The sequence below is a fragment of the Pelodiscus sinensis genome, chromosome 6 (genome assembly GCF_049634645.1).
Source record: "Pelodiscus sinensis isolate JC-2024 chromosome 6, ASM4963464v1, whole genome shotgun sequence".
In the NCBI taxonomy this organism is placed as follows: Eukaryota; Metazoa; Chordata; order Testudines; family Trionychidae; genus Pelodiscus; species Pelodiscus sinensis.
This window is the reverse complement of record NC_134716.1, coordinates 91,154,417-91,178,391: the sequence shown is the minus strand read 5'-3', so window position 1 is coordinate 91,178,391 and position 23,975 is coordinate 91,154,417. Positions and strand designations below refer to the sequence as shown.

General features: G+C 41.2%; 1 protein-coding gene across 1 annotated transcript in view; it reads left to right on the top strand.

Annotated features, from left to right (window-relative positions):
• Window positions 1-13,778: 13,778 nt before the first annotated feature.
• RGS7BP (regulator of G protein signaling 7 binding protein) overlaps window positions 13,779-23,975 on the top strand; it is a 73,575-nt gene continuing 63,378 nt past the window's right edge. The window contains exons 1-2 of the mRNA XM_006116997.4: window positions 13,779-14,969; window positions 17,406-17,572. Coding sequence (XP_006117059.2) covers window positions 14,811-14,969; window positions 17,406-17,572 — 326 coding nt within the window. The 5' untranslated portion in view covers window positions 13,779-14,810. The remainder of the gene's footprint in view (window positions 14,970-17,405; window positions 17,573-23,975) is intronic.

The window sequence follows — 23,975 nt, the reverse complement described above, 5'->3', positions numbered from 1 at the left end:
TGTATAATTGTGTAGTCAGTGACAGAAGCTGTGAAAATAGGAGACATTAACCTCTGGAAAATGGTGAAATGGTTTAAGTAATATGATGGTGACAAGCAAACATGGTGGAGATCTACTGATATTATATACATGATATTTGCTTTTCTCTTCTCTTTTACTATATAGAGTCATTTAACAAACAATTCTTTATCTTCACTTGGATTCTTCTTAATATAATCCTCAGACATCCCTAGTGGCACTCTACACATAACCGCACTTATTTCCATCAGGAATTTAGGCTGTTGACAAGTAACTTTCATTTTCCATAAGGTCTTTCTTGCTGCTAGTCTGAGTGAAAGGATAATGGGGGAAAAACTGAATAAACAAAGTGGCAGTCATAGCCTCATATGGTGAGGCTATTACACACTAGCTCAAAAAAGAAGACAAAGCTGAAGACAAAGACAAGTTGAGGAGGCAAGACCAGGTAGGGAGAAGTAACTCCCTTGCAAAGGACCTAAAGGAAGGGCCACTATTTTCAGAGAAGTGAAAGATCTTTTTTGTTTATGCCAACTGGGACGCTATCATCTGAACTGTTAGGTGACTTGCCTAGAGAGCTAAGCCACAGAGGACCCCACTCCCAGTGAGAGAGCTGGGAGAAGACACTGGCTGGGACTGGTTATGGCCAAGAAAGCAGCCACCAGAAGGGGATGAGAGATGAAGTCCCCTGCAATGCTATGTCTGGGCAGGAGGAGGCAACCTAAAGGTAAAATAACATTGTTTACAGTGATCTATTTTGATAGGGTTCCTATTTCAAGGGTCTTACTACACAGAGTCATGGGAGGATTTATCTTCCCTCCCTCACTCCCTAACCAGTCACTGCCCACTAGCTTAACAAAAGAACAGTTATATTACTTTCACCATGGCACTTTAAAACAGATCCTTTTGGGCAGCCTGCAATTATTTCAGTTTGCTACATGGGGTGAATCTAAACATTTTCATTATTGCTCTGGGTTTATGCCCATAGAATAAAGGATTAGTTAGAGGAAATTAAAAGAATATTTAAGCCTTCATTAAATGGCAGTGATAGTATGAAAATGGTTGTTAAAATTACTTTCTGATAATCCATATGCCTTTTTCCTGAATGTTATACATATCAAATTTGCTCATTTTACAAACAAAACTAGAAGTTGATTAACTATCAAAACTGCAGACTCACAGGGAAAAAAATTAAGATAATGCTACCAACCATTTATAAATACCCTTAACAATAAATGTACTAAAATATTACGAATTTTTTCTTTTAGACTCTAGCAAACTATCCTGTTGTTTGTTTTGAACTGTCTTAATTAAAAAATCAGTAGCTTCAGGGGGTAGCCGAGTTAGTCCATACAGGATAAACTTAAAAAACAACAAATAGTCTGGTAGAACATTATAGACTAACAAAAAAAAGATGTAAATGTGCAGTTCAATCCTAAACTCAAAATTCTGGTCATCTGAAGAAGTGGGCAGTGCCCACGAAAGCTCATGATACCATCTACATCTTTTGTTAGTCTATAAAGTGCTACCAGACCATTTGTTGATTTTTAAGTTTAAAAAATCATTGGTATTGTAAGTGCACTATACAGACAACTGAAAAGTGGCTGAATACAAATGGCATTAATTTTCTACAGAAAATCAATCTTACAGCAAAGACCAAGCATAGAGCACCTCAGTCCAAAAATAATTGTAATAAATATGAATTTGTTATACCAGTTTTATGGCTTCATTTTGCAGTAACATTTGCTAGCCATCTGGGAGTGTAAAAAAGAAGACAGATTGGAGTGAGCTTTTGCAACATGCTTAACATATTTTACTAGCTATTGCATATTATGTTAGAACATATGCAAAAAAAAGTTAAATTATAGATCATGAATCTCTAGAAATCAGAAAAAAACAAAATAATATTTAATGAAATATTACAATAAACCTAGTTAACTTCTTAAGCAATAACTAGAAACAATTAACAAGAAGAGACTGTTGAATAGATTTTCATACAATATATAAACTCCTTGTACATTTAGAATGGGACTTACAAAAGTGCTAAGCATTGACCTAACAGTTCAACCACTGAAGTCAACATTAATTTTATTGGGAGAAGCGTAAACACAATGCAGAGCATTTTGGAAATTTCCACCTTTCCAATCCTGCTCCCTTTTCAGTCAATAACAAAACTTAACATTAGTGGGATATTGACCAGGCTTATGACATTAACAAAATATGGAAAGGGGTTTCACTCTTTGTCCCCCCCCCATCCCATTTATTTTGTTTATTTTAATTAAAAAACAAAACTATTTGGAAGAAGCCAGTCTATAAATGGAGATGTCTCAGCAATGTGGACTAGGTCTACACTACAAAGATAAATCAGAAAAAGAAATTTACTTTTTTCCAATTTACTTCCGAAAGAGGCTTTTCTGAAATTTGGCCCATCTACATAGGGCTAAATTTTGGGAAAAACCCTATTTCCTTCTTCCTTGTAAAACGAGGTTTACCGGGATGCTGAAAAAACATGCCCACTTTTCTGATTTTTTTTTCCCGGAAAAGTGAACACGTTCCTTGGGTGTGGCAGAGCTTTTTCAGGATACTTCAGGTATCCCACAAAAGCTCTGCAGTCTAGACATACCCTGTGCTGGTAAATAATCCTTATTTGAAATCAAATTGTTGTTTGAATTGTAGCAGTTTTGGTCCCATGATATTAGAGATACAAAGTGAGTGAGGTAATCTCTCTTATTGCACCCAGATTTGCTGATGAAAGAAGTAGAGGTGGGTGACAGGGAGGGATCACATGGGGATTACCTGTTGTGTTCCCTTCCTCTGGGACATCTGGTATTTGCCACTGTCAGCAAAGAGGATACTGGGTTAGATGTACCTTTGGTCTGACCCAGTATGGCCGTTCTTATGTTCTTATGAGCAGGGCTCGCCAAGCAGCGGCGAGCCCCACTCGCCAGCCGTGAGGTTCAGCACTCTGCGCATGTGCAGGCTACACTGCACATGCTCCAACCGCGCTTGCGCGGCTGTGCCGGCTTGTAATCTACTCGCCACGGGCGAGTAGATTACACTAATTGTCGAGTCCTGCTTATGAGGAAGAAACAACCTTTTGAGCCATACAGATGATCCTATAATCATTTGGGGCATGTGCTCCTTTTGGTTGCACCTAGGTAATTTTGTTTTTCTACACAAATAATTGTAATTCATTTAGCATTAGAAAAAAGTGATTAGAAAAGGAAATTAATAAAATACCCCTGGGATATCTGATTAATTTTCACAATCTGGGTACAACCATAAGTAGATGGTAGTAGTACACTAAGAAACACAGTGTATTTAAGAAAAGTTGTACAAATTGTTTTTCCCTAGTCTAAAACTCAGTAGAACTTAAGCAAATTTTATTTCTTGCATCAAAACTGTGAATTTTTAGTGTTTGTGAAAATTAGTGATTTGATAGCCCAGAAGCATAAATTCCTCAATTTGTCCTAAAAATGAATTTGGAATTGATCCTGACCAGTGGGAAATCTTGGCAAGTGATCATAGTAAGTGTTACCATCATCTCCGTCAGGGCATCAAAGTCTGTGTTGGGAGCTACCTACTACATCTTGCAGAGAAAAGAGCCCATAGGAAGCAAGTTGCTCCCAACCAAGTTACATATATTTTCAATAATTGCCAAAGATCATGCAAATCTCAGATGGAATTATTCAGTCACATGAGACATTGAAAGCCATCTACAGCATAGGCTTCAATTCCCAGTTTCTGTAGACCAGGGGTGGGCAATAATTTTTTGCCAGGGGCCATTTAAAAAATTTCTGAAGTAGCCCCAGGCCACAACAGAAGGGGTGGAGCCTCAAGAGGAAGAGGTGGGGCCAGGATACTTCCCGGTTCGCCACCCCCAGACCTTTGCGCACCCACCTACCTCCCCTCCCCCTTTCTCCTAGGTGCCTATGTCTCTGGCTGGGAGGAGACTTCCCACACTCCTGATTGGCCTGAGGGCAGAGGAGCGCACAAAGTTTCCTCCACCCTGGCCCTGCCCTTGATTGGCCTGGGGGCAGGGGAGTGAGCAAAGCTCCTCCCACCTTGCCAGGAGCAGAAGGTGCTTTTAAGTCTGCGTGCTGCTCATAGGGAGGGGCCAGGGCGGAGGAAACTTTGCACGCTCCCCCACTCCCAGGCCCTGATTGGCCTGGGGGTGGAGGAGTGCACAAAGCCTCCTCTAGCCCTGTCAGGAGGACCTGGCGCTTCCAAGCGCCGCATGCTCCTGGCAGGGTGGAGGAAACTTTGCATGTTCCTCCTGCCCCCAGGCCCTAATTGGCCTAGGGGCAGAGGAGCGGCAGGGCCTCTGCAGTCTGGATCCACCTGCTTGGCAGGCCGGATCCAGCCCATGGAGGCCCTTTTGCCCACCCCTGCTGTAGATAAAAGGATGCCAACAGTCCCAAGAAAAGGTATAGAATAGACACCAGTAGTATATGATTTCCTGCTGTTCATATTCAGAGTTGTATGATTTCAGTGGAACTATTCATGGTGGTCAAGTGTAGTATGTGTTGTAGTGTTTTCAGGGTGGGGGCCCAAGCCTCTCTATAAATTCACTGATCACTTGATTCAGCCCACAAGACAGTTTCAATGTAGTAATCAGCAATGTTGCCTTTCCCACGTACAAAAGACTGATTGGATTGGTATTTGTGGTATGCTGTAGCGACATTTTATGGAGGCCACAGCAATTTCTGAAGGATTTAAGTTTTATTTAAAAAATAAAATGTTAGCCTCCATGGTTAAGAAAATAATAGAGTCATCAGACTAACAGCCAAAACAATATTTCAAAGAGGGATATGATGCGTTTCTATTCATCTCAATGCAATAATAACCAATGGAGTTGCCAGAAGGTCTCACTTCTGAGGGTCTCAACTTGGATTGGTGGACAATGCTACAAGGGGCAGAACGTTGTAGCTTGGGAGTGGGGCCGGGCCAATCAGGGGCGGGGTCAGGGTGGAGGAAGCTTAAATAAGCTAAGCTACAGTAAATCTTGCCAAAGTTTTGCTGCGGTGCTGGGTGGAACAGGTCAGGGTAAGGTGGCGCCCCGATCCTGCTCCCTGTCTGTAGCGCTAGATCGAGTAGAAGAAGCCTCGGTGACATGCCTCTGCTCTTGGGCTGAAGCTTTGGGTAAAGTGGGATAAACCCCAAAGTCCTAGCCCGGTTCCCCGGCTGAAGTGCTAGGCGGGCTGGCGGGGAGAGGGCCTGGAAGCAAAGTGGGTGGACCATTGCCCGTTCAGGGCTTCTCATTGCTACACCCCTGCTATTAACCCAGAAGCATAATAACAATTTACATGCAAAGATAACTCTATCTTATCTGATCATTTAAACAGAGATATGCATTCGTATTGTGGATAAAGCTTGTTTATAGCACCACTCATCTCCCCTACTGTATAGCTAGTTAGTGCTTCTCACTGACTACATGCAGGAGAACACAAATTTGATACGGCCTCTATAGACAGATTCACAAAAGCCAAATTAACTTGGCAGGCAGAGGAGGGTTCAGAATGGTTTCCAAAGCCTTGCTGATACATGGTGACTTAATTAATTTTGAGATGTTCATTCATCTCCTTATCAGGACAATGAAAAATGCTGTCAAAGCCTTTGTATCCCTGCTTGAGTTATTTCCCAGGTTACCTCTTAGTCACTACCTTTCAGTTTTCTTTTAAGTTTTCTTTGCAATAGCAAAATCATATTTGCTTAACTACACTAGACACACTTTGTCACATTTCAGTGTCCTTGATATACTTTTGAGCCTGCCTTATCCTTTAGCAAACTTTGGCAAAATTTACTGTAGCTTAGCTTATTTAAGGCACAAATGTACAACTGAAATATTACATTATTCCCTTTCTAAATTATTATATAACATTCGTAGAAGCACCAGTTGTGTGAATGGCAATTCACAGAGAGATATTTTTATCTCAGTCTCCCAGTACTTTGCAATATAAGATTCTTAGGAAAACAATTTGTTAGCCAGAATCAGCATAGGAACTTAACATTTGTTATGTATAACAAAGTTTAATTACTATTTTTAATCTATTAGCTCACTTAAAATGAACACTTATTGAATTGTCAGTAGGGTCCATATCAATACAAGGAATTAGGCACCTAGATCCCAATTTTTGGCACCACTGCAACCTACATAATCTCTGGTTTGCTGCTTCCTAACACTGTAGATGCCTACATTTTTGCTGTAAAAGTACACAATGCTTCCTCACTGTATGTGTCTGGATGCCTGCTTCCTAACACTGTAGATGCCTACATTTTTGCTGTAAACGTGCACAATGCTTCCTCACTATATGTGTCTGGATGCCTATCTCCCACAGAAGCCTGAGTACAATACACAAACCAGGGAAAGATAGGCAGAGGAACACCTGTTTCACCTATGGGATCCTATCTGGTAGTTGTACTCAACTTCTCCTGATGAAACTGTTGCACTGTGTATTAAAAGTCATTGGGCCAGAAAGAGAGAGAAAATGAGTGACCTTATAATCTTAGAACATGGTGGTTAGGCCAGCATTTGGGAGGTAGAAGACTCAGACTTCATTCTCCCAGCTCCGATTCTTTATTTATACACAATGGAGGAGTTGCAGCAAGAGAGCCCCACATCCAAATATCCCACAGTTCAATAAGCAGAGCTCCTCTCTGAAATGTGAAAGGCCCTGTGCAACTCCTTTCTTTCCCCATTCCTGAGGAGGGAAGGCAATCTAGGGCTATGTCTATTCTGCAGAGCTTTTCCGGGATACTAGAGGTATCTCAGAAAAGCTTTGCCGCGTCGAATGCACATGTCTGCTTTCCTGAAAAACTTTTTGGAAAAACAGACGTGTTTTTTCGGCATCCCTGTAAACCTTGTTCTACAAGGAAGAAGGGATGTTCTGAAAGAGGCTTTTTTTCTGACATTTGGCCCAGTGTAGATGGGCCAAATGTCAGAAAAGCCTCTTTTGGAAGAAAAGCGGAAAAAGATTTGCAAATTGCGGTGTAGACGTAGCCTGGGCAAGTGCTCTAATGACTGGGCACCACCACCTCCTCCAGTTGTTTTGTATGGAGGGAGGCATGTCACAAGAAATTACTTAGATGCTTAAACTGCCGGCCGGAGGCAATGGTTCCCAGCTGTGGCTCACAAGAAGAGAAAGGAGCTTTCCTCCAGTCTGGACATATGCACCCAACTTTGAAAGGGGCAGATCTCAGGATACAATCCTTTCACGAGCATCTTCATTGGCTAGTTTAGGCATTCTCTGCCTAGTGTGCAGGCTTTTGTGAGTCTCATTCTTAGGCACCTATCTCTCCCCATGCATTGTATAGGGAGTCTATGTGCCTGACTCAGGCTTTATGGGTCTTATAATTTTTCCTGGATTTTTTAGGACCATAACAGTTAAACATTGCCTCATTCTCTTTGTGGGCCTGGATTTAAGTGTATTTGCAGCTTTGCTTACAACAAGCTTGATATCTTCCAACTGTAATTTCTCTCAATTTACTTCTTTGCTCCACCTCATGGACATTAACTTTGCCGAATATTTTTATTGATGTTGCCCCTGTACCTTCACTCATATTGCCATCTAATATATTTTTACACCGTTAATTAAGTCTTAGCCAAAATTATTTACAGGAGGCTGCAGCCTCATGGAAATTGTATCTTGCATAACACCTCAAGACTAGAAGTGAGTATTCTTATATGGAGTAGTCTCAAGATGCTGCTGATTTGCAAACCTGATTCAGGAAACCATAAATTGCCTCTAATATCACTGGGGTTGGGTCCATGTGGGCAGGGGAAAGAGATGGCTTGTGTAATTCCATTCTTGGAATTCTGGGCGACATGCACAAGGAGATATGACGTTGCAATAGAAGCCTGTATTGCAGTAATGTTCTGAACTGTTTTAATAATTTTGTAATTGATTGTAGCAGGACTCCCCCTTCCAAAATGACCCATGGATGGTGTTGCAGGCATGCCCACCTCAGTTCTGGCCTGAGTCTTCCTGTAATTTTCTTTTAAAAGAAGTTTCCTTCTGGGTCTAATCTGTTGAGTCTTTTTATGGTTTCTAATATCCTTCCAAAGACCAAGCTCTTCCCCCTTGGCAAAGGGATCACACAGCTCCCCAAACCCCACCTAATCCTTTAAATTGTCCTCTGCTGGTTCCATCCAGGCTGGCAGCAAAGTCTTGCAAGACACAGATCGAAAAACAAAACCTTCATAATAGGAGCCCTTATTCCAGGCATCTCTATTGGGTTGCACCTTTCCCTTTGCTTAGAGGCCAGGTCATATCTCAGTCCTTTATCCACTAGTCTGTCTCCTCCGGTGTCTTCAGGGCTCCTTCAGGAGCTTTTTTGCTTCCTGCAACTTCTCTGGCTTAGACATAACCCTCACCTTGTGTTTCTCCCTTATATTCCCCCAGAGGCCTGATTGGGTCATATGTCCCAATCACTCACATGACCTTGATTTTTCCCACCTGCGGAGGACAGTTGGCTGTGTCACAAGCGGAGCTCAGACCCATCTCTCCTTCAAGGGTCAGCCACCCTGTGACACTACAACTATACATCCGTCAATTTGTTATAGGCTTTATGTGACTAATTAGAATCATTAACACTGGTCCTATAATAGACAGGTAACTGCTTCTGGTGTAATGTATACTCTGGATTCTGTAATTTCCACTCCAGCTGATCTGATTAAGTGGTTTTACCCATGAAAGCTCACAATATAATATATTTGTTAGTCTCTAAGGTGCTAGAGGACTGCTCATTTTTATAAATTTCATGTGATTTTTCGGATTTATGTGATTGAGAGATTTTGCAACTTCATTAAAAGTTTAGGACATATCTTCCTGGCTCTTCTTCCCACACAACAACCTATTGTACAACCAAACCAATCTGTTAACAACACCAACAGAACCACAAGGGAAAAAATAATGAAGCCATTTCAGACATACCAACTCACAAATAAGAATTAACAAGTGTGTAATGTGAACTGTGTGTGCGTGTGTGTGTGTGTGTGTGTGTGTGTGGTGTGCACGCCAAATGCCAAGCTTCTATTGTCTTTCTCAATGATAATGGAAGCTGATCTCTGAAGTGCTCCTCCTGTTTTCCTTCTCCCTTCATGGAGGTGTCCCAACCCCAATGTTTTCCTGTGCCTGGACTGGCTGCAAGATGTGGTACCATGCAGAGGGGTGTCTATAGCCATTGATGCTGTCACAGGCTCCAGTACTGCAGCTGTCAGAGAAGGCAACTGTTGGGGTGGTACTGAAGCTGGTGATCTCACTTAATGGGCTACCAGGTTGTTTGGCCATTCCATAAACAAATGGTTCTGTTCCCTTTGTGTTTCCTTGAGGAAGTTGTCGAGCAGTTTCTCCTTCCAGTTCTCTATCACTGCAGAACATCTCAACCATAGTTCTCATGTATATCCTTCATTGATGGACAGTCCTCTCTCTAGGAGTCCTGGTTGGATGAGGGTTGGTCCATCTAAGGTGGAAGTACTTCCTGGATAATGAAAGAGTCTTTTTTTTTATTGTGGAGAGAAAAGAGAGGGGGAAATGACTTTACATTCTGCTTTAACACAAGGACAAAGTTCACAATACTTTATCTTTATGTAATGCTTTTCTTGCTTCTTTATAAAATGTACTATTCAGAAGTTTCTGCTAACACTGGCACCTTACAGACTTACTGTGTTAAGAATAATATATTAAAAAAATAACAGTTTGGGCCAAGCACAGGGATGATGAGGTGAAGTCTTAATAAGGGCACTGTTACCACTGTGAAGTCTAACATTGTTTCAGACAGGGAAAGACTTAGAAATATAAATCTCTTGGAAGAATCAGATGGAAAAGAGAAGTAATTTCCTAGATCAGTGGTGGAATTCCATCTACCCATGCAAGGGAGAAAATTTTTGGTGTCTAGTAACTGAACAGCACATCAGAGTGTGTGGAGAATAGTAAACTACTAGGGTGGTGCCAGCAAGTTTTCCCTGACCAGAAATCTGACTGAATAGAGTTCCTGCTGCAAGACAAATTGTCAAGCAGCACTTGCCAGGAGAGGATGAAAATTGGGGTGAACATTAACAGGATGCTGAACTAGGATGCAGAGACTTACTAAAAACAGAATGGAGCTTGCCTTCCTTTTGCCCTGCTCCAGGCCAGGCAGAATCTCAGAAACAAACAAAACAAGAAGGACAAGCACTAAGTCCAAAATAGGCTCTACCACAGCAAAAATAGGAAGAAACAATAGAGGGAGAGTGTGAGCAACAGTAATAAGAACATGTGTTTACATAGGACAAATATGTACTCACCTAGATGTTTTTAAACTTAAATATTTTTAAAATTATGAGCTATACAAAAATAAATAAACATCAGGAGTCCCTGGCTATTTATCTAGCCACTGTCTAGAATGTCATTTTACATAAATTCAGTGATCCAGATTCATCCCTGATGCAGCCCTATGACATCATTGGGTTTACACCAGGGATTCATTTGGCCCAGTAAGTAGGATTCGTTAATTTCTAATAGATAATTTATTTATACTGGATATACCAGCTCTTCAGAAGCTCAATAATGGCTGAAATTAAATTCCTTAGTAAAGCTAAGCATTTTTTGTTCTTCAGAGACATTGTAGGGCAGTGTAGCCATTGGTGAGTGAAAAATTAGTTATTTGTGTTTTGCCAGTAATATTGATCTGATTGGAACATTGCAAGAAGATGTTCAAAAATTCCTAGAAAGAACAGTCATAAAAGCAGGAAAGTTAGATCCAAAGATAATGGCGATACCTTAATTTGTTGAAAAGATGAAGATACTTGTACCCAAATATGGGGAAGCATTGGAGTGCACTAAGTATTTCAAATAGCTGGGTAACATGACTGCAGGGATGTTAAACATCACTATGAGATCTGAAATCGAAGTGGATTTGCAAATGCTACATTAGCAACATTGAGCCACATTTGGAGCAGTAAAGGTATTACTGTGACATATAAAATGAAGTTGCAGCAGTCTTTTGTCTTCAGCATCTTGCTATATGCATGCGAGACACAGATACTAAGGAAATAATGATAGAGATGTAGCCGTGTTAGTCTGGTGTAGCTGAAACAAAATACAGGACTATGTAGCACTTTAAAGACTAACAAGATGGTTTATTAGATGATGAGCTTTCGTGGGCCAGACCCACTTCCTCAGATCAAATAATGGAAGAAAATAGTCACAACCATATGTACCAAAGGATACAATTTTAAAAAAATGAACACACATGAAAAGGACAAATCACATTACAGAACAGAAGGGGCATGGGGGGGGGGGGGGGGAAAGGAAGGTGAATGCCAGTGAGTTAATGATATTAGAGGTGGGGAAGGGGAAATGTCTGTGAGTTAATAGTATCAGAGGTGATAATTGGGGAAGCTATCTTTGTAATGGGTAAGATAGTTGGAGTCTCCATTACAAAGATAGCTTCCCCAATTATCACCTCTAATACTATTAACTCACAGACATTTCCCCTTCCCCACCTCTAATATCATTAACTCACTGGCATTCACCTTCCCCCCCCCCCCCCCCCATATGCCCCTTCTGTTCTGTAATGTGATTTGTCCTTTTCATGTGTGTTCATTTTTTTAAAATTGTATCCTTTGGTATATATGGTTGTGACTATTTTCTTCCATTATTTGATCTGAGGAAGTGGGTCTGGCCCTCGAAAGCTCATCATCTAATAAACCATCTTGTTAGTCTTTAAAGTGCTACATAGTCCTGTATTTTGTTTCAACTAAGGAAATAAGACACTAAGGCTTTCTGCCTCCAAATTGAAATGCTGCAGGCAATTGCTGTGCTTTAGCTATACCTTGTATATGAATAATGAAGAAGTAAGTGCACAAATTTAAAATATAACCAGAGTGATATCTGGTATCATCAAGATGTTAAGAGGAAGAAAACTCAAGCTTGTGGAACAAGTGAGTCAGTTGAGCAGAGGAAGATCGACAAAGCAAGTTTTGCAGAGTCTGGTGTTGGAGCAGGAGGCACGTTTGATTAGAGGATGAGGCTGACTGGACAGCATGAGGTATTCTGCACATCTCAAAGCTGTGTGAAGACTGCAGAATGTGGAGAAAGGCTGCTGGCCAATGATTCCCAAGTAGTGTGGTACATCATAATGAACAGTGACTTGATGGTGCTTTGTACTATGAGAACATAATAAATAAATAAATAATGACAGTCTGAGGAAAAAATGGCTTTCTATATTTGTTATCTAGAGAAGACGTGTAATTCCATGGCTAAGGGCACAGCAGTCTGGACATTATGTTTTTTCAGGCTCTGCCCAATGGATCAAGGTATGATCTGGGGTGATCCACTCACATCTTTCCAGGCTTCACTCTTCCCATCTGTAAAATGGTGATAATGATACTTGCCCATTTCTGTAAAGACTGAGGTATACCAATTAAAAAGCTCCTTGTATGTATCAAGTATTAGCACTACTAGTAGTACTTAGGATTGAACTATAGTATTCCCTTGAAACATAAATTCACAGACCTGCAATACTTACTCAGCTCTGTATCCCCAATAGCAGCATACTATGCAGTTTATTGTGAAAAGGGAAATGGGCTGTTTTTCAAATGGCACTTAAAAATTGAAATCCTCTCTGCTGTGTCTAGCTGTTGAAGATCCCATGGCATTTCTTTTAAAAGTAAGGTTTTGGCCTTATGTCCTTGGCCACTGGTTCCCTGCTGCCCTCCATCTTAGATCCTATCTACTTTAGAGTGGATTTTTTATCTAAAATTTTTCCAACACTGCTACAACCAATGCAATTTCACCAGCACTAGTAACATTGACAGTGTGCCAAAATAGACTGGCCATCAGCATTATAATCACAATGTCATCAAACTCTGCTCAGAACAGACTGGTTACAAAAATGGGTCCTCTGATAGACAGTCAGCTAATACTCCTATTGTCAGTAGCACTTGGGGGAAAATTTTAAGAAAACAATTTGAATGTAGACAAGGCTATAAAGTCTGAATTCCAGTGATGCTCTGCACTTCCAGCAAACAGGGCTCAGAGTCTGGAACATGGTCCTGGTCTTAAATGATATATATAAAAGCCAGCATTGTACTGTGAAAAAATCTGTTTTGGGCCATAGAGAAAGTTATCATGCAATACCCCAAATGAGGCAAATTCAGAAGTGACCATTACTGCATTACAACTAACATAGGTTTGCAGTCTGGCCTGGCACCTGAGGTACTGGGTTAGAGCTGTAACCTGTATCAGGGATGTGCTGTGTCTGATTAGTCTTGATGGAGAATGTATCTGATTATTTATTTTACCACAGCATTACAGCTTTCTCCTTCTGAAAAGGAAAGTGCATTTGCTCCCTGGGGTGTTTCATGGCTTCACCCCATTATGCACGGATATTATGGGATTCAAGGAGTACAGAAACAAGAAGAAATGTTTATGTAATGCTTTCTACCCTCCAGGAAGAATATCTGTTGTGACTTATCTGACAATTGATCTTTTCTATAGAGTCTTCTTTCTGTTATGCAGGGAAGAATCTTCCCCTCCCTAACCTCAGAGAAGAGCATCTTCTCTAATGTGTAAAATTCCATAAAAAGCATATTTGTTATTGGTATTCTAGAGAGGCATATTTCATCTAGGTTGTTTAAAAAGACAAACCTTCCTCTCCATACGTAAAGTGATTGTTGATTAGCCCAAGAGTTTTGCAAAAATGTCAGACGTGGCACTGTGCTAATTATGGTAAAGGATACTTTTTATAGTACTGTAATTGGCATCGGTTCGAGCCAAGGAGCTATGCACTTAACTACAATTCTATCAAAGGGAAGGGGATAACTTTTTTTATAAGACTGCTTGAGGTGCTAATTGCTCAGCATGAGCAAGCTGTAAGTCTCACACGGGTATGGGAGTGGCTATTATTAGAGCTATACATTTTTCGTCTGTGACCTGGACACCTACAAACAATCCAAGTCCCAAACAGTGAGGTTTAAATATGGGCAGGGTTTCACTCTGGCACGTCTTCCTTAGTCTAGAGCCGATGAAGTAATGTTGGAAGTGATGCCTTTGAGGCTGGGATTGGGTTAATGTGTACACGGTAGGGGGAGTTGCATGGCTGGATCACATTAGCATTCCCGCCCTATCAATGTGCCATGTTGCTCACCACGTCAGTCTGCCAGATTCCCTACGTCTAACCAGTCCCACCACACCACAGGTTTCAGCGGGGATCCTCCGCGAGGCGAGCCCTCGGAGACCGGATCGAGGCGAGCGGGTCGCGGCCAGGGAGACGCAGGCGCAGGTCCACACGCACACACGCGGCCCGTCTCTCCCGCAGGGGCTGGGGATGAGGGAGCTGGCGCTGCTCTGGGCAGACACCAAGAGAGACGGCCCGGGCAGCCGCGCAGCTTTTGAAGGCTGAATTCCCTCCTGCATGGCAGCGCCCAGCTGCCAGCCCCGGCTGCATCTGCCCGAGCCGCAAATCGATGCCGAGGGGAGGAGGGCTCAGCGCGCCAGCACAGGGCTCTCTCTGCAGGGGCTGACATGCTGCTGAGCCTGAGAAGTTGACAAGCCCGCTCCCCTTCCTGGCTGGAGTGGCGAGGATGCTGCCGGGCCCCGCGGCCGCCAGCCCAGCCCGCCTGCACGCTGAAGGTGACCAGCCGCAGCAGCAGCGTTTCAGGCTGTGACTGGAGGGGCGAGGGGAGAGAAAAGTGACTCTGGAGCCTTCTTCGGACTCATCATCGCCGCGCGGCCGCCGCTGGGGGTGGTGGAAAATTTTGCCCGCTCCTGCTGGGATCAGTGCGGCTGGTTTGGCTTGGTGGATGCGTATGCATGAGTTCTGCACCGAATGGGCGCAAGAAGCGCCCCAGGACCGCTGGCTCCATCTTCCAGATCAGCAAGCCCCCCCTGCCCGGCGGCGACGGAGAGCGCAGGGGCAGCGGCTCGGAGAGCTCCTACAAAACCCAGCGCGCCCTGGAGGACTGCAAGATGGTGGGTAAAACAAAGCCACCCCCACCCCCCCCCCCGTGTAGTTTGCTGTCGTGCCACTCCCCCTTCAGGTTGTCTATTCCGATCACGTGCAGCTGCACTATTTTTAAAACTGCAGTCCCCGGTTAAGTTGACACCCTTTCGCCCCAGTCGGAATGGCGAAAGACAGGCCATGTGCCGCGAGAGGGGGCAAAGCTCCTGATGGGCCCAGCTGATATTGGAACCTCCCCCCCCCCCTCCAACTCTTCAAATTGTATTAGCAAAAGTAGAAGACAAGGGTAGCAGGGCTTAGTGCGCCAAAATAATCCAGAGCCACTGCAACAGTGCTGCAAAAACTCGGCTCCCGCACTGTCTCCCCAAAAGATCCAGGCAAATTTTGGTCATAACCCTCCAAATTCTATTGCCTAAACAGTCCACAAATGTAGCTCCTCCGGCTTCACTAATAAAATCTGTATCCTGATTTATCTCAGCCCAGGAGTGCTGCAAAAAGTAGCACCTGACACCTAGATTTGCTGGATTTTGCCAATTTGTTCCCAACCTTTTAAATTCCAGGAATTAAATAGATAACAAGTATAGATGCTTTCAGTATTCCAGAAATATCTGACTCTGACATACCTGGGCAATCCAAAATACTTAAGCGCCAAGCCCTTACTTAATCCATCTATTTTCCCCCCTCCCAATACAACAGCTCAACATTTCTTCATTAAGGTAGTTGCTCTGGGTATGCCTTGATATTTGAACCTCAACATGTTCCAGCAAAACAACATTACAAAATCCTGTACCTGGCGCTTGAATCTAGCTGGACTTAAGTAATGCTGAGCCCCAACTTTGCAAATTATGGAAACTAACTAGAAAACAAGTGGCATTGTTACTATGCTTCGATAAAAATCTGACCCCTGAATCTCAACTTTGTAGCTCTGGATCATGCACTGCGCACCTAGATTCTGACAGATCCTGCCAGTTTTTGGTTCTAATGCTCCAGATTGTACTATATAAATAGAGGGGGAAATGGAGCAGCTTCTAGTGCACCTAAAAATTCTAGCCCCTGTTGCAAGTTGTCACAGCAGCACTGTAAATTTATAGATCTAGCAACATTTTCTCATTCTAAGCCCCCTGATTTGAACAGTTTAACAGAGAAGAAATTTAATTGGAGCAGCAGTACTTCATTATGTAGCTGATAGAATGTTTAGATTTTAAATATTTAATAATAAAAAAAAGCTTGGGAACAAAAATTGCCAAGACCCAGCAGGATCTCAATGCTGAATCTAGCTTTTTGTATTGTTGCTCTGCCCAGAGGTAAAAGAATTCAGACTTTTTGGGGGCATAGTAGCAACATACGAGGATGAAGTAGGGTCTGCATTGTTTTGATGCACTAGAAACAGCTAAACCAATTCTGTTATTTATTGCTAGGGAATTTGGGGAAGAAGGGCCAAAACTGGCAGGATCCAGGTACTGGAGTTGAGTGTTTGCAGCACCCTGGCACTGAGATGCATCAGGGCAGGGTCCAGATTTCTTGGTGCAATCTGAAGAGCCACCTTTGCTCTCTATTTAGGCATTAAAATTTGAGTTAGCTGGATCTGGTGCAGTCCAGGTAGATCCAGATTTTTATCTCCTCCTTCCCCACTACAAGTGGCCTTTTCTGATGCATTTCTTTCTTGCAGATCATGATTGCATTCCAAGTCAACATACATTTTTTCTTTAAAATAAAATCTACAATAATTGTAGATTAATGGAACAAAATAATAACCTTTCCAATGCTATGAAAATAAGGATTTATCCAATAGTGTCCAAATGTGTCTGCTAGTGTGATGCTGGCTTGGAATATTTCTGTGGCAAGGCTGAGAGGTTTATCAATTTCTTTGTCTATTTATTTCACACTGGTCAAAGTGCTTTCTGGAATACTAAGTGGAAAGTGCTTTTGTAGTACATCTTATCTGCCAACAACTTAAGATCAATTTCAAGGCTGAAACCTGGGTTAGAAGGCAGTGACAGGAAGGAAATCATTACAAAATAAATTAGCAAAGGCTCCAGTGTGTAAATGAGTGATACTTTCCACTCCCTAAATGTGTTGCTAATCAGAAACCAAAGGGAGTGAAGAGAATCATCTCTGGAGACATTTTGTCTTTCATTATGATAAAAAAAAAATCTCTTGTTATTAGAGGAAGAGAAGCTATTATTTATGTCTGTGTAATATTTAAGATACACATTTAGGGGGTTAGTTGGAATATATTACTTTTCTGCAGGGGAACATTTATGGTACACATAATGCAGCTCACATAAAGGCCCCACACATTTACTAATGTTAAGGGCTTGATCCTGTTCCCTGTGAAATAAATCAAAGGTCTTGGGGTAGGAATGGTTTGGTTTTTTTTATAAATGCCCCATTATTTTATCAAGGTAGTTAAATGTTTTCATGTAAGTAAACAATCTGTTTTGCAGCTTGTTCAGGAGTTCAACACTCTGGTGGCTCTGTACCGAGAGTTAGTAATTTCCATTGGAGACGTCTCTGTCAGTTGTCCATCTCTACACGCTGAAATGCACAAGACTAGAACCAAAGGATGTGAGATGGCCTATCAGGCTCATCAAAAACTAGCAGCAATCTCTGGGTAAGAGTCTTCTTGTATTTCACTCGTTCAAGCAAATGCCTTCGTAGTATTAAAGATTCTGGTTGTTAAATGTTATTTCAAGGGACCTTTGGGGAAAGGCACCGAACTCTTATAGTACCAGTCCATACAGACATCAATTTAGGATTTAAACTAAGAAATATTTAATCTTGGATTTTATTGAATGTACAAATCCTTATCACAGCATCATTTTGGGCCAAATCTTGCTGCTGATAGGAATTCAGCACTGATGATAATATCCTATTTGTTTCATTTTCTGTAAAGTGAGAAGGCCTTTAATGGTGTCACAACCCAAAGCAATTAAAAGAATATATTCTGTGGATAAGCTTCAAGGGTGAGATTCTGTAGGCCTGATCCTGCTGCCCTAATAAAATGTGTCATCATGACTAAGGATTGCTTGAAAGAATATGGTTTTATAAATAGCTAAATAGCCTGTATATAGAGAGAAAAATCACCCATTTGAACATAAGCCACTCAGAAGTATTAAAATTGCATACCACTCAGAGCTCACATAGGGGGAATTTCTACATTTCTGATATTAAGGCTAAGGTAACAGATAGAGTAAGGGCCTAATTTTCAAGAGACCAACATATGGTGCAGTTTACATTTGTAAAATTTACACCTGCAATTGAAGTTGGTGTGTAAGTATTTAGAGGTGCCAATACATTGCTTTACACCTGCAATGGTTCTGTATGTACAAAATAGGGAGATTAAGAGTATGTCTACACTACAGAGGTTTATTGGGAAAATGGCCCTTTAAAAAAAAAAGAACTTCAATTACATCCACACTGCAATCGCATTCATTTCAAAAGAAAATCGGAAGAACAGAGCGATTTTGTCAGCATTGGTAATCCTCTTTCTACGAGAAGAAGCCTTTTTGCGAAAGAGCTCTTTCGGAAAAAGGTGTGTGTTCACAGAGAAGAGGGAGTTCTTTCAGAAGAAGAGGAAAGAGGAAAAAGCACAAGTGCCTTGGTGGCCAGTCCGTCCATAGTAATCACAGTTTAAATGTGAGATAGCATCCATTCAGTGTGGATGCTATCATTTGAAAAAGCAGATGGCTTTTTCGATGTGCTTTCGCAGTGTGGATGCGCTCTTTCAGAACAAGTTTTTTCGGAAGATCTCTTCTGGAAAAGCTTCCAAAAGAAGCCTGCAGTCTAGACGTAGCCTAAGCTTTTACCCATATGGCTATTTACTCCTAGATGAGCAATTCCAAAGGTTTATCCTAGGAAAGATCACATTGTAAAGGAGATGTTGGCTTGTGGACCATCTCCTGTCTTATTTATTACTGTGTGACATTGCTGTAGGAACTACAGCTGTTGCTTACATGGGAAAGACAAAGAAGGGATTATTTGTGTATTTTTAGTTCCCTTTAGTTACTGAGTATTTTGTCCTTTTTGAAAAAAAGTTAATCACATCTCTTCATTTCATCTTCCCTTCACATTCATTCTGTTTCTCTCCACTGAAAACAAGGATAAGAGAAGCAAGCTATATATGGACCACCAGCAAGTGCTACTCAGATCATAATTTTAGGAACTATTGCCTTAGATTTTTAAGTTTGGATCCTGGAAATTGCCTAATACCTCCTAGGCACCACCTGGTTGTCCACTAATTTCAATGGGACTTGAACTAACTCAGCACCTTGCAGGATCAAGCCGTTGAAGTGGGAGATTCTTTAAAATACATACAACTTACGCATAAATCATTTCCATAATTTACATCTGTATTCATCTATCACATTTGCTTGTATTAAATCATCTTTTTTTTTGTCTACTAACTCTTGAATGAGGGCTACAGCCTCCCAAACCAGCTTTCCCTATTTGAGTCTGCAATAGAGCTATATTACTAATTATGATAGCCTTATCATGGCAATAGTATGTGTCATTACAAACTCAGGATTATGGCTCATTGCAGGATAAACAAAGAGAAAAAGTTGATATGTTCAGTAAAGGTAAAATCCTTTAATCCTTTAGGGTAAAACCCTAAAATCCACCTTCATGGAGCCTGAGTATTTGGGTTCTAGGCAGGTGAAGTGCTCAGGTATTGAGAGGTGAAATACACTTGCTTGCTGCACAGAATCCCTGCTTCTGCTGTTTTACACTATAAACTGCAGTAGCTGCCCCCAGTCCTTCACTGCTAGCCGTGCAGAGTGTTAGAGACACTACAACAACATCAATGTATATCTCCCTTAGCTCATTATAGCCTTCTGTGACAGCCTGTGAAATCCAACGTAGATGATACAGAGAGATTGCTGTGTGGCTGTTCTGCCCATCATATTTCCCTGAGCCATCCCCTTTGGGGCTTTAGTGAGATGAAGAGCCTTATATTGACTTTCCGCACCACTGGTGAATCTCACCCTAAAACCAAAACAGGAAAAGAAAAGACATTCATGCACAGTGCTATTGGTATAATTGCCTTCTTTTTTCAGATTTGATTTTGTACAAAATTCTCTTTTAAATAGACACTGTTCACTCCAATTTGTTCTGCCAAGCAAAAGGCAAGCTCTTACAAAACCTAGGTCTGACAGTACTAAAAATCCGTCCAAAGAAATAGCTTTTTCCAAAATGAATACTTACTGCAGTGTGTACAACCCAAATTCAGCAAGGTGGTAACTTGAAATTGAACAGTACAAACAAAGGTTAACTTTACGCCATTTTATTTTGCCCTCATGGAAAGATTAATGGAAAACATAAACAGCATGAACAGTGAAAAGAAACTGCTATTTTTAAAATTCTTTCTATTTAGATGTATTAACTAAGGTAAGGAAATGTGGGTGTTTCAAAAGGTATGATTTTAAGAGGCTCATGTCTAATGCACTCACAGACATGTCCTGCAGGTGCAGGAGTTACTATGAAATTATAACTCTAAGACTATATTAAAGAATTGTAAATAATGTGAGATCCATAACAACTGATAAGTATTAAAAAACTAACAGCTTACTATAAATTGTTTATTTAGTCCAGTAGGCATTTCCCAATCTGTGCTTCACATGCTTAACCTCTTTCACCTCAATAATGAGAACAACAGTGAGAGCTAAATTAACCTGTTTCATGCAGTATTCGAGGACTAGATTTAAGAGGGCCAGATAAGGGAAGGCTGAAGATGTAGATACAGGGTATGTCTACACTACATGGTTCTGTCGACGGTAAACCTCATCCCATGAGGGGCAGTTGACAAAGGCTTCTGATGTTGACCACTGAGCATCCAGACTCCTGCGTTGTGCCGACAAACAGCTAATCTGTACAGTGAGATAGCCATTTTGATGTAAATGAAGCGGTGATTATTTAAATTGCTACTTCATTTTGCTATGTCTACAACCCTCATCTACATGGCTCCGTCGTCGGAGCCATGTAGTGTAGACATACCCACAGGATGGAATCAGAGTAGCAAATAAATAGAGAGGGTCACAGACGTGGAGTATCTGTCCCTAATTCTTTAAGAAGTATGCTGCATTGCACATGGGTTGGGCTCTGGACTGAGATAGGATGGGGCAGGGACCCCAATAGTGATTGAAACGCAACAGGAAGGAAAGAAGCAGGAGGAAAGATTTGTGAGGATTAGAATGCACTGATCAGGAGGCAGCAGCACTAGGAGAAGCATGATTAGGAGGAAACATGAAAGGAAAATAGTGGTGTTTACAGTGGGAAGCCAGTAATTAGGGGGTGGGAAGAGAGTTGGGATCAGAAGAGACAATAATTTGGGAATAAAAAGTTAGAACAGGAAATAAATGGACAGGAATGAGTGAGGAACACAAAAAGAAGTTGTAGAAGGATGAAAAAGGTGTACCTGGGGAAGACAGAAGTTAGCAAAGAAAAAAGGAGGGACAGATGTCTTCTGTGGCCTTTGAAAGTAAATGAGAGAGAGAGAAAAAAAACAGCAGGAAAATGACTGGTTTTGTTCTGAGTTTGTAGCGGGGACACATCCCTGGGTGATTGTGTGAATATAGGCAATAATGAGAAAAAATAAAGTGTTTTTAAATTACAATTACAATTATTGGTAAAAGATCAATATCAAGAATATTGTCTCTGTGGCAGTTAGTGCCACTTAAAATATAGTGTATTCAAGTTAAAGAAATAAGAAACAGCTTAAAATATTAGTCATACAAATGTTAATCAAAAATGCATGTTCTGTTTATACACTGAATACCATGAGAATCTCTGGGATTACATGTATGGTTCCCAAAAATTCATCCAAAGTTACAGAGTCCTGGCATGATATACTGTCATCTGGGCAACACTCTCTGCAACACTCTCTGCTTCTCTTATGGACTACATGGGGAGGTTCATACAACAGAGATGGCAGATCAGATCATTGAGTGAGGAATGAGTAAACAAAAGCAGGGACAGCAAGTGCAGAGCCAGAGAGAAAATTTGAGAATTCCCATAGTCCATCCATAGGAAACCCTTGGCTATTACATGGAGGCACCACCCCACAAATAAAGATGTAGGAAGAGCTTCACTGTATAATCCTTGGGGACACTGCCTCAGTGTCCCCAACCTGCATGTGTTCTTTTGAGAGGGGATAATGCAGTCCTGGTTCAATATTAATTTGGTCCCTACTGGAATGTTCCATAATAAGAAAATGCTTCAGATAAAACAATTCTCTGAACACCATGAAAACTTTAAAAACTGTACAGTGAAGTACAAAAAAATTCAATCTAGTTTCTTGTGGAAAAAGCACTTTAACTTCATTATAATGGCATAAATGCAATTACATCCTAATGCAATTACATCCTGATAGTAAACTGCTTGCATAGGTTTTTCTCTTGTTGAAACATGTTTCTCTGAAGTTCCCATAAATAGATAGTGTATGAAGTAATATTGATATTGCCTCACAATAACACTATTATGACTTTTGGAGAATAACAAATATAAATAAAAATATTTGTAGTAGAAACATTCTAACTGTATATCCTCAGCTTGCAGCAGTGGAAATATAAGGAAATCCTTTATGGTGGTGCTTTTGCCTCGCCACATGTGGTCAAATCTTGCCCACCCTACTACTTCAAGAGGTTCCATTAACTTTGAAGAGACTGTTTCCAAGAACAAGGTGAATAGGATTTGGCTCTTGAGCTGAATTATTGCACTTTATTATAGTATCAAAACCTAACTACCTCCATGGAATTCTACTTCATATTACAGTATATGCATGTGCAGAAATTCAGGTTATGGCCAAAGCAGCAGAGACTACAGCAGCAATAGAACATGAGTCAGCAGGATTTTCTTCAAAGGTAGAGTTCAGAAGAAGATTTAGAAATGGGAACAGCATATGGGTGAGGATGAAGGAGGAGGAGGTACTGGTTATTTTTGAAGAGCATCTGCTTTATAGGAAGATAAGGGATTGAGAAGGGGCAGTGGTTGGGAAGGGGACTGCGAGTGGACAGCTGGGTCTGGGGCATAAGCAAGGACAGAAAGAGAACTCCAGGCTGGACTTTCAAACAGAGGTATGCACCACTGCATTCACACTTTTGAAAATGCCTAATGTATATAATCAGATAGCTATTTGCCTGTATAATTCACATGCTGTGTGTGCATATAGCCAACAAAACATCAAACTGTTCGTAACTGTGTGCAAACAGACTCACTCTCTGAAATATAAAATAGATTGTTATAAAAATAAATACATCACAAAGTCAATGTACATAAACTTGAACCTTTTTAATCTGGCAACCCTGGGAAATAAAGTATGGTGGATTAAGGAATTTTTCAGACTATGGAGGGTGCTGGGGCAGAGTTTGGGAGGGAAGCTGTCCTATTTATGTTATCAGGACTAAATAAGGCACTAATTTAGTTATAAGGACTAAATAAGGCACCACTCAACATGAGTGAAAGTGGCAGAACCCAGCTCCAACTGAACAAGAGGTTGCCATGTTCCAGCCCATGGTTGTTACTAAACATTCCCATTCCATCATAAATAAGATCTAATAAAGAGTCTGTGTGTGTGTGCGTACACACAGCTTTTGTCAACATGTACTATAGCCGTCTTAAACACTTACAAATAAATATGTTATTTAATTGTGTCTTATTTCGAGATTAGGGTGCTGTGGAGAATGTTTTTTAAGTTCCTTCTAAATGGGGACATATGAGGCCTATGGCAAGACCCCAAAATTCCAGTGAGAATTTTGTGTATGCACGGAACACCTGTGTTCTGATGCATCTTCTTTGACATCTGTCACAAAATTTCCAGTGTTAGTATAACCCACACACCTACTGTGGTTACTGAGCAATGCAAGTGGTACCTAGACCACAGCAACAGATACGATCAAGAGACCTCTACAGCAGCGTTTCCCAAACTGTGGTCCGTGACCCAGTACTGGTCCTTAGGAAAATAATACTGGGCCTCAGAAAATTTTTTGTGAGAGCCCATCTCGCTACCCGCAACCCCCAAG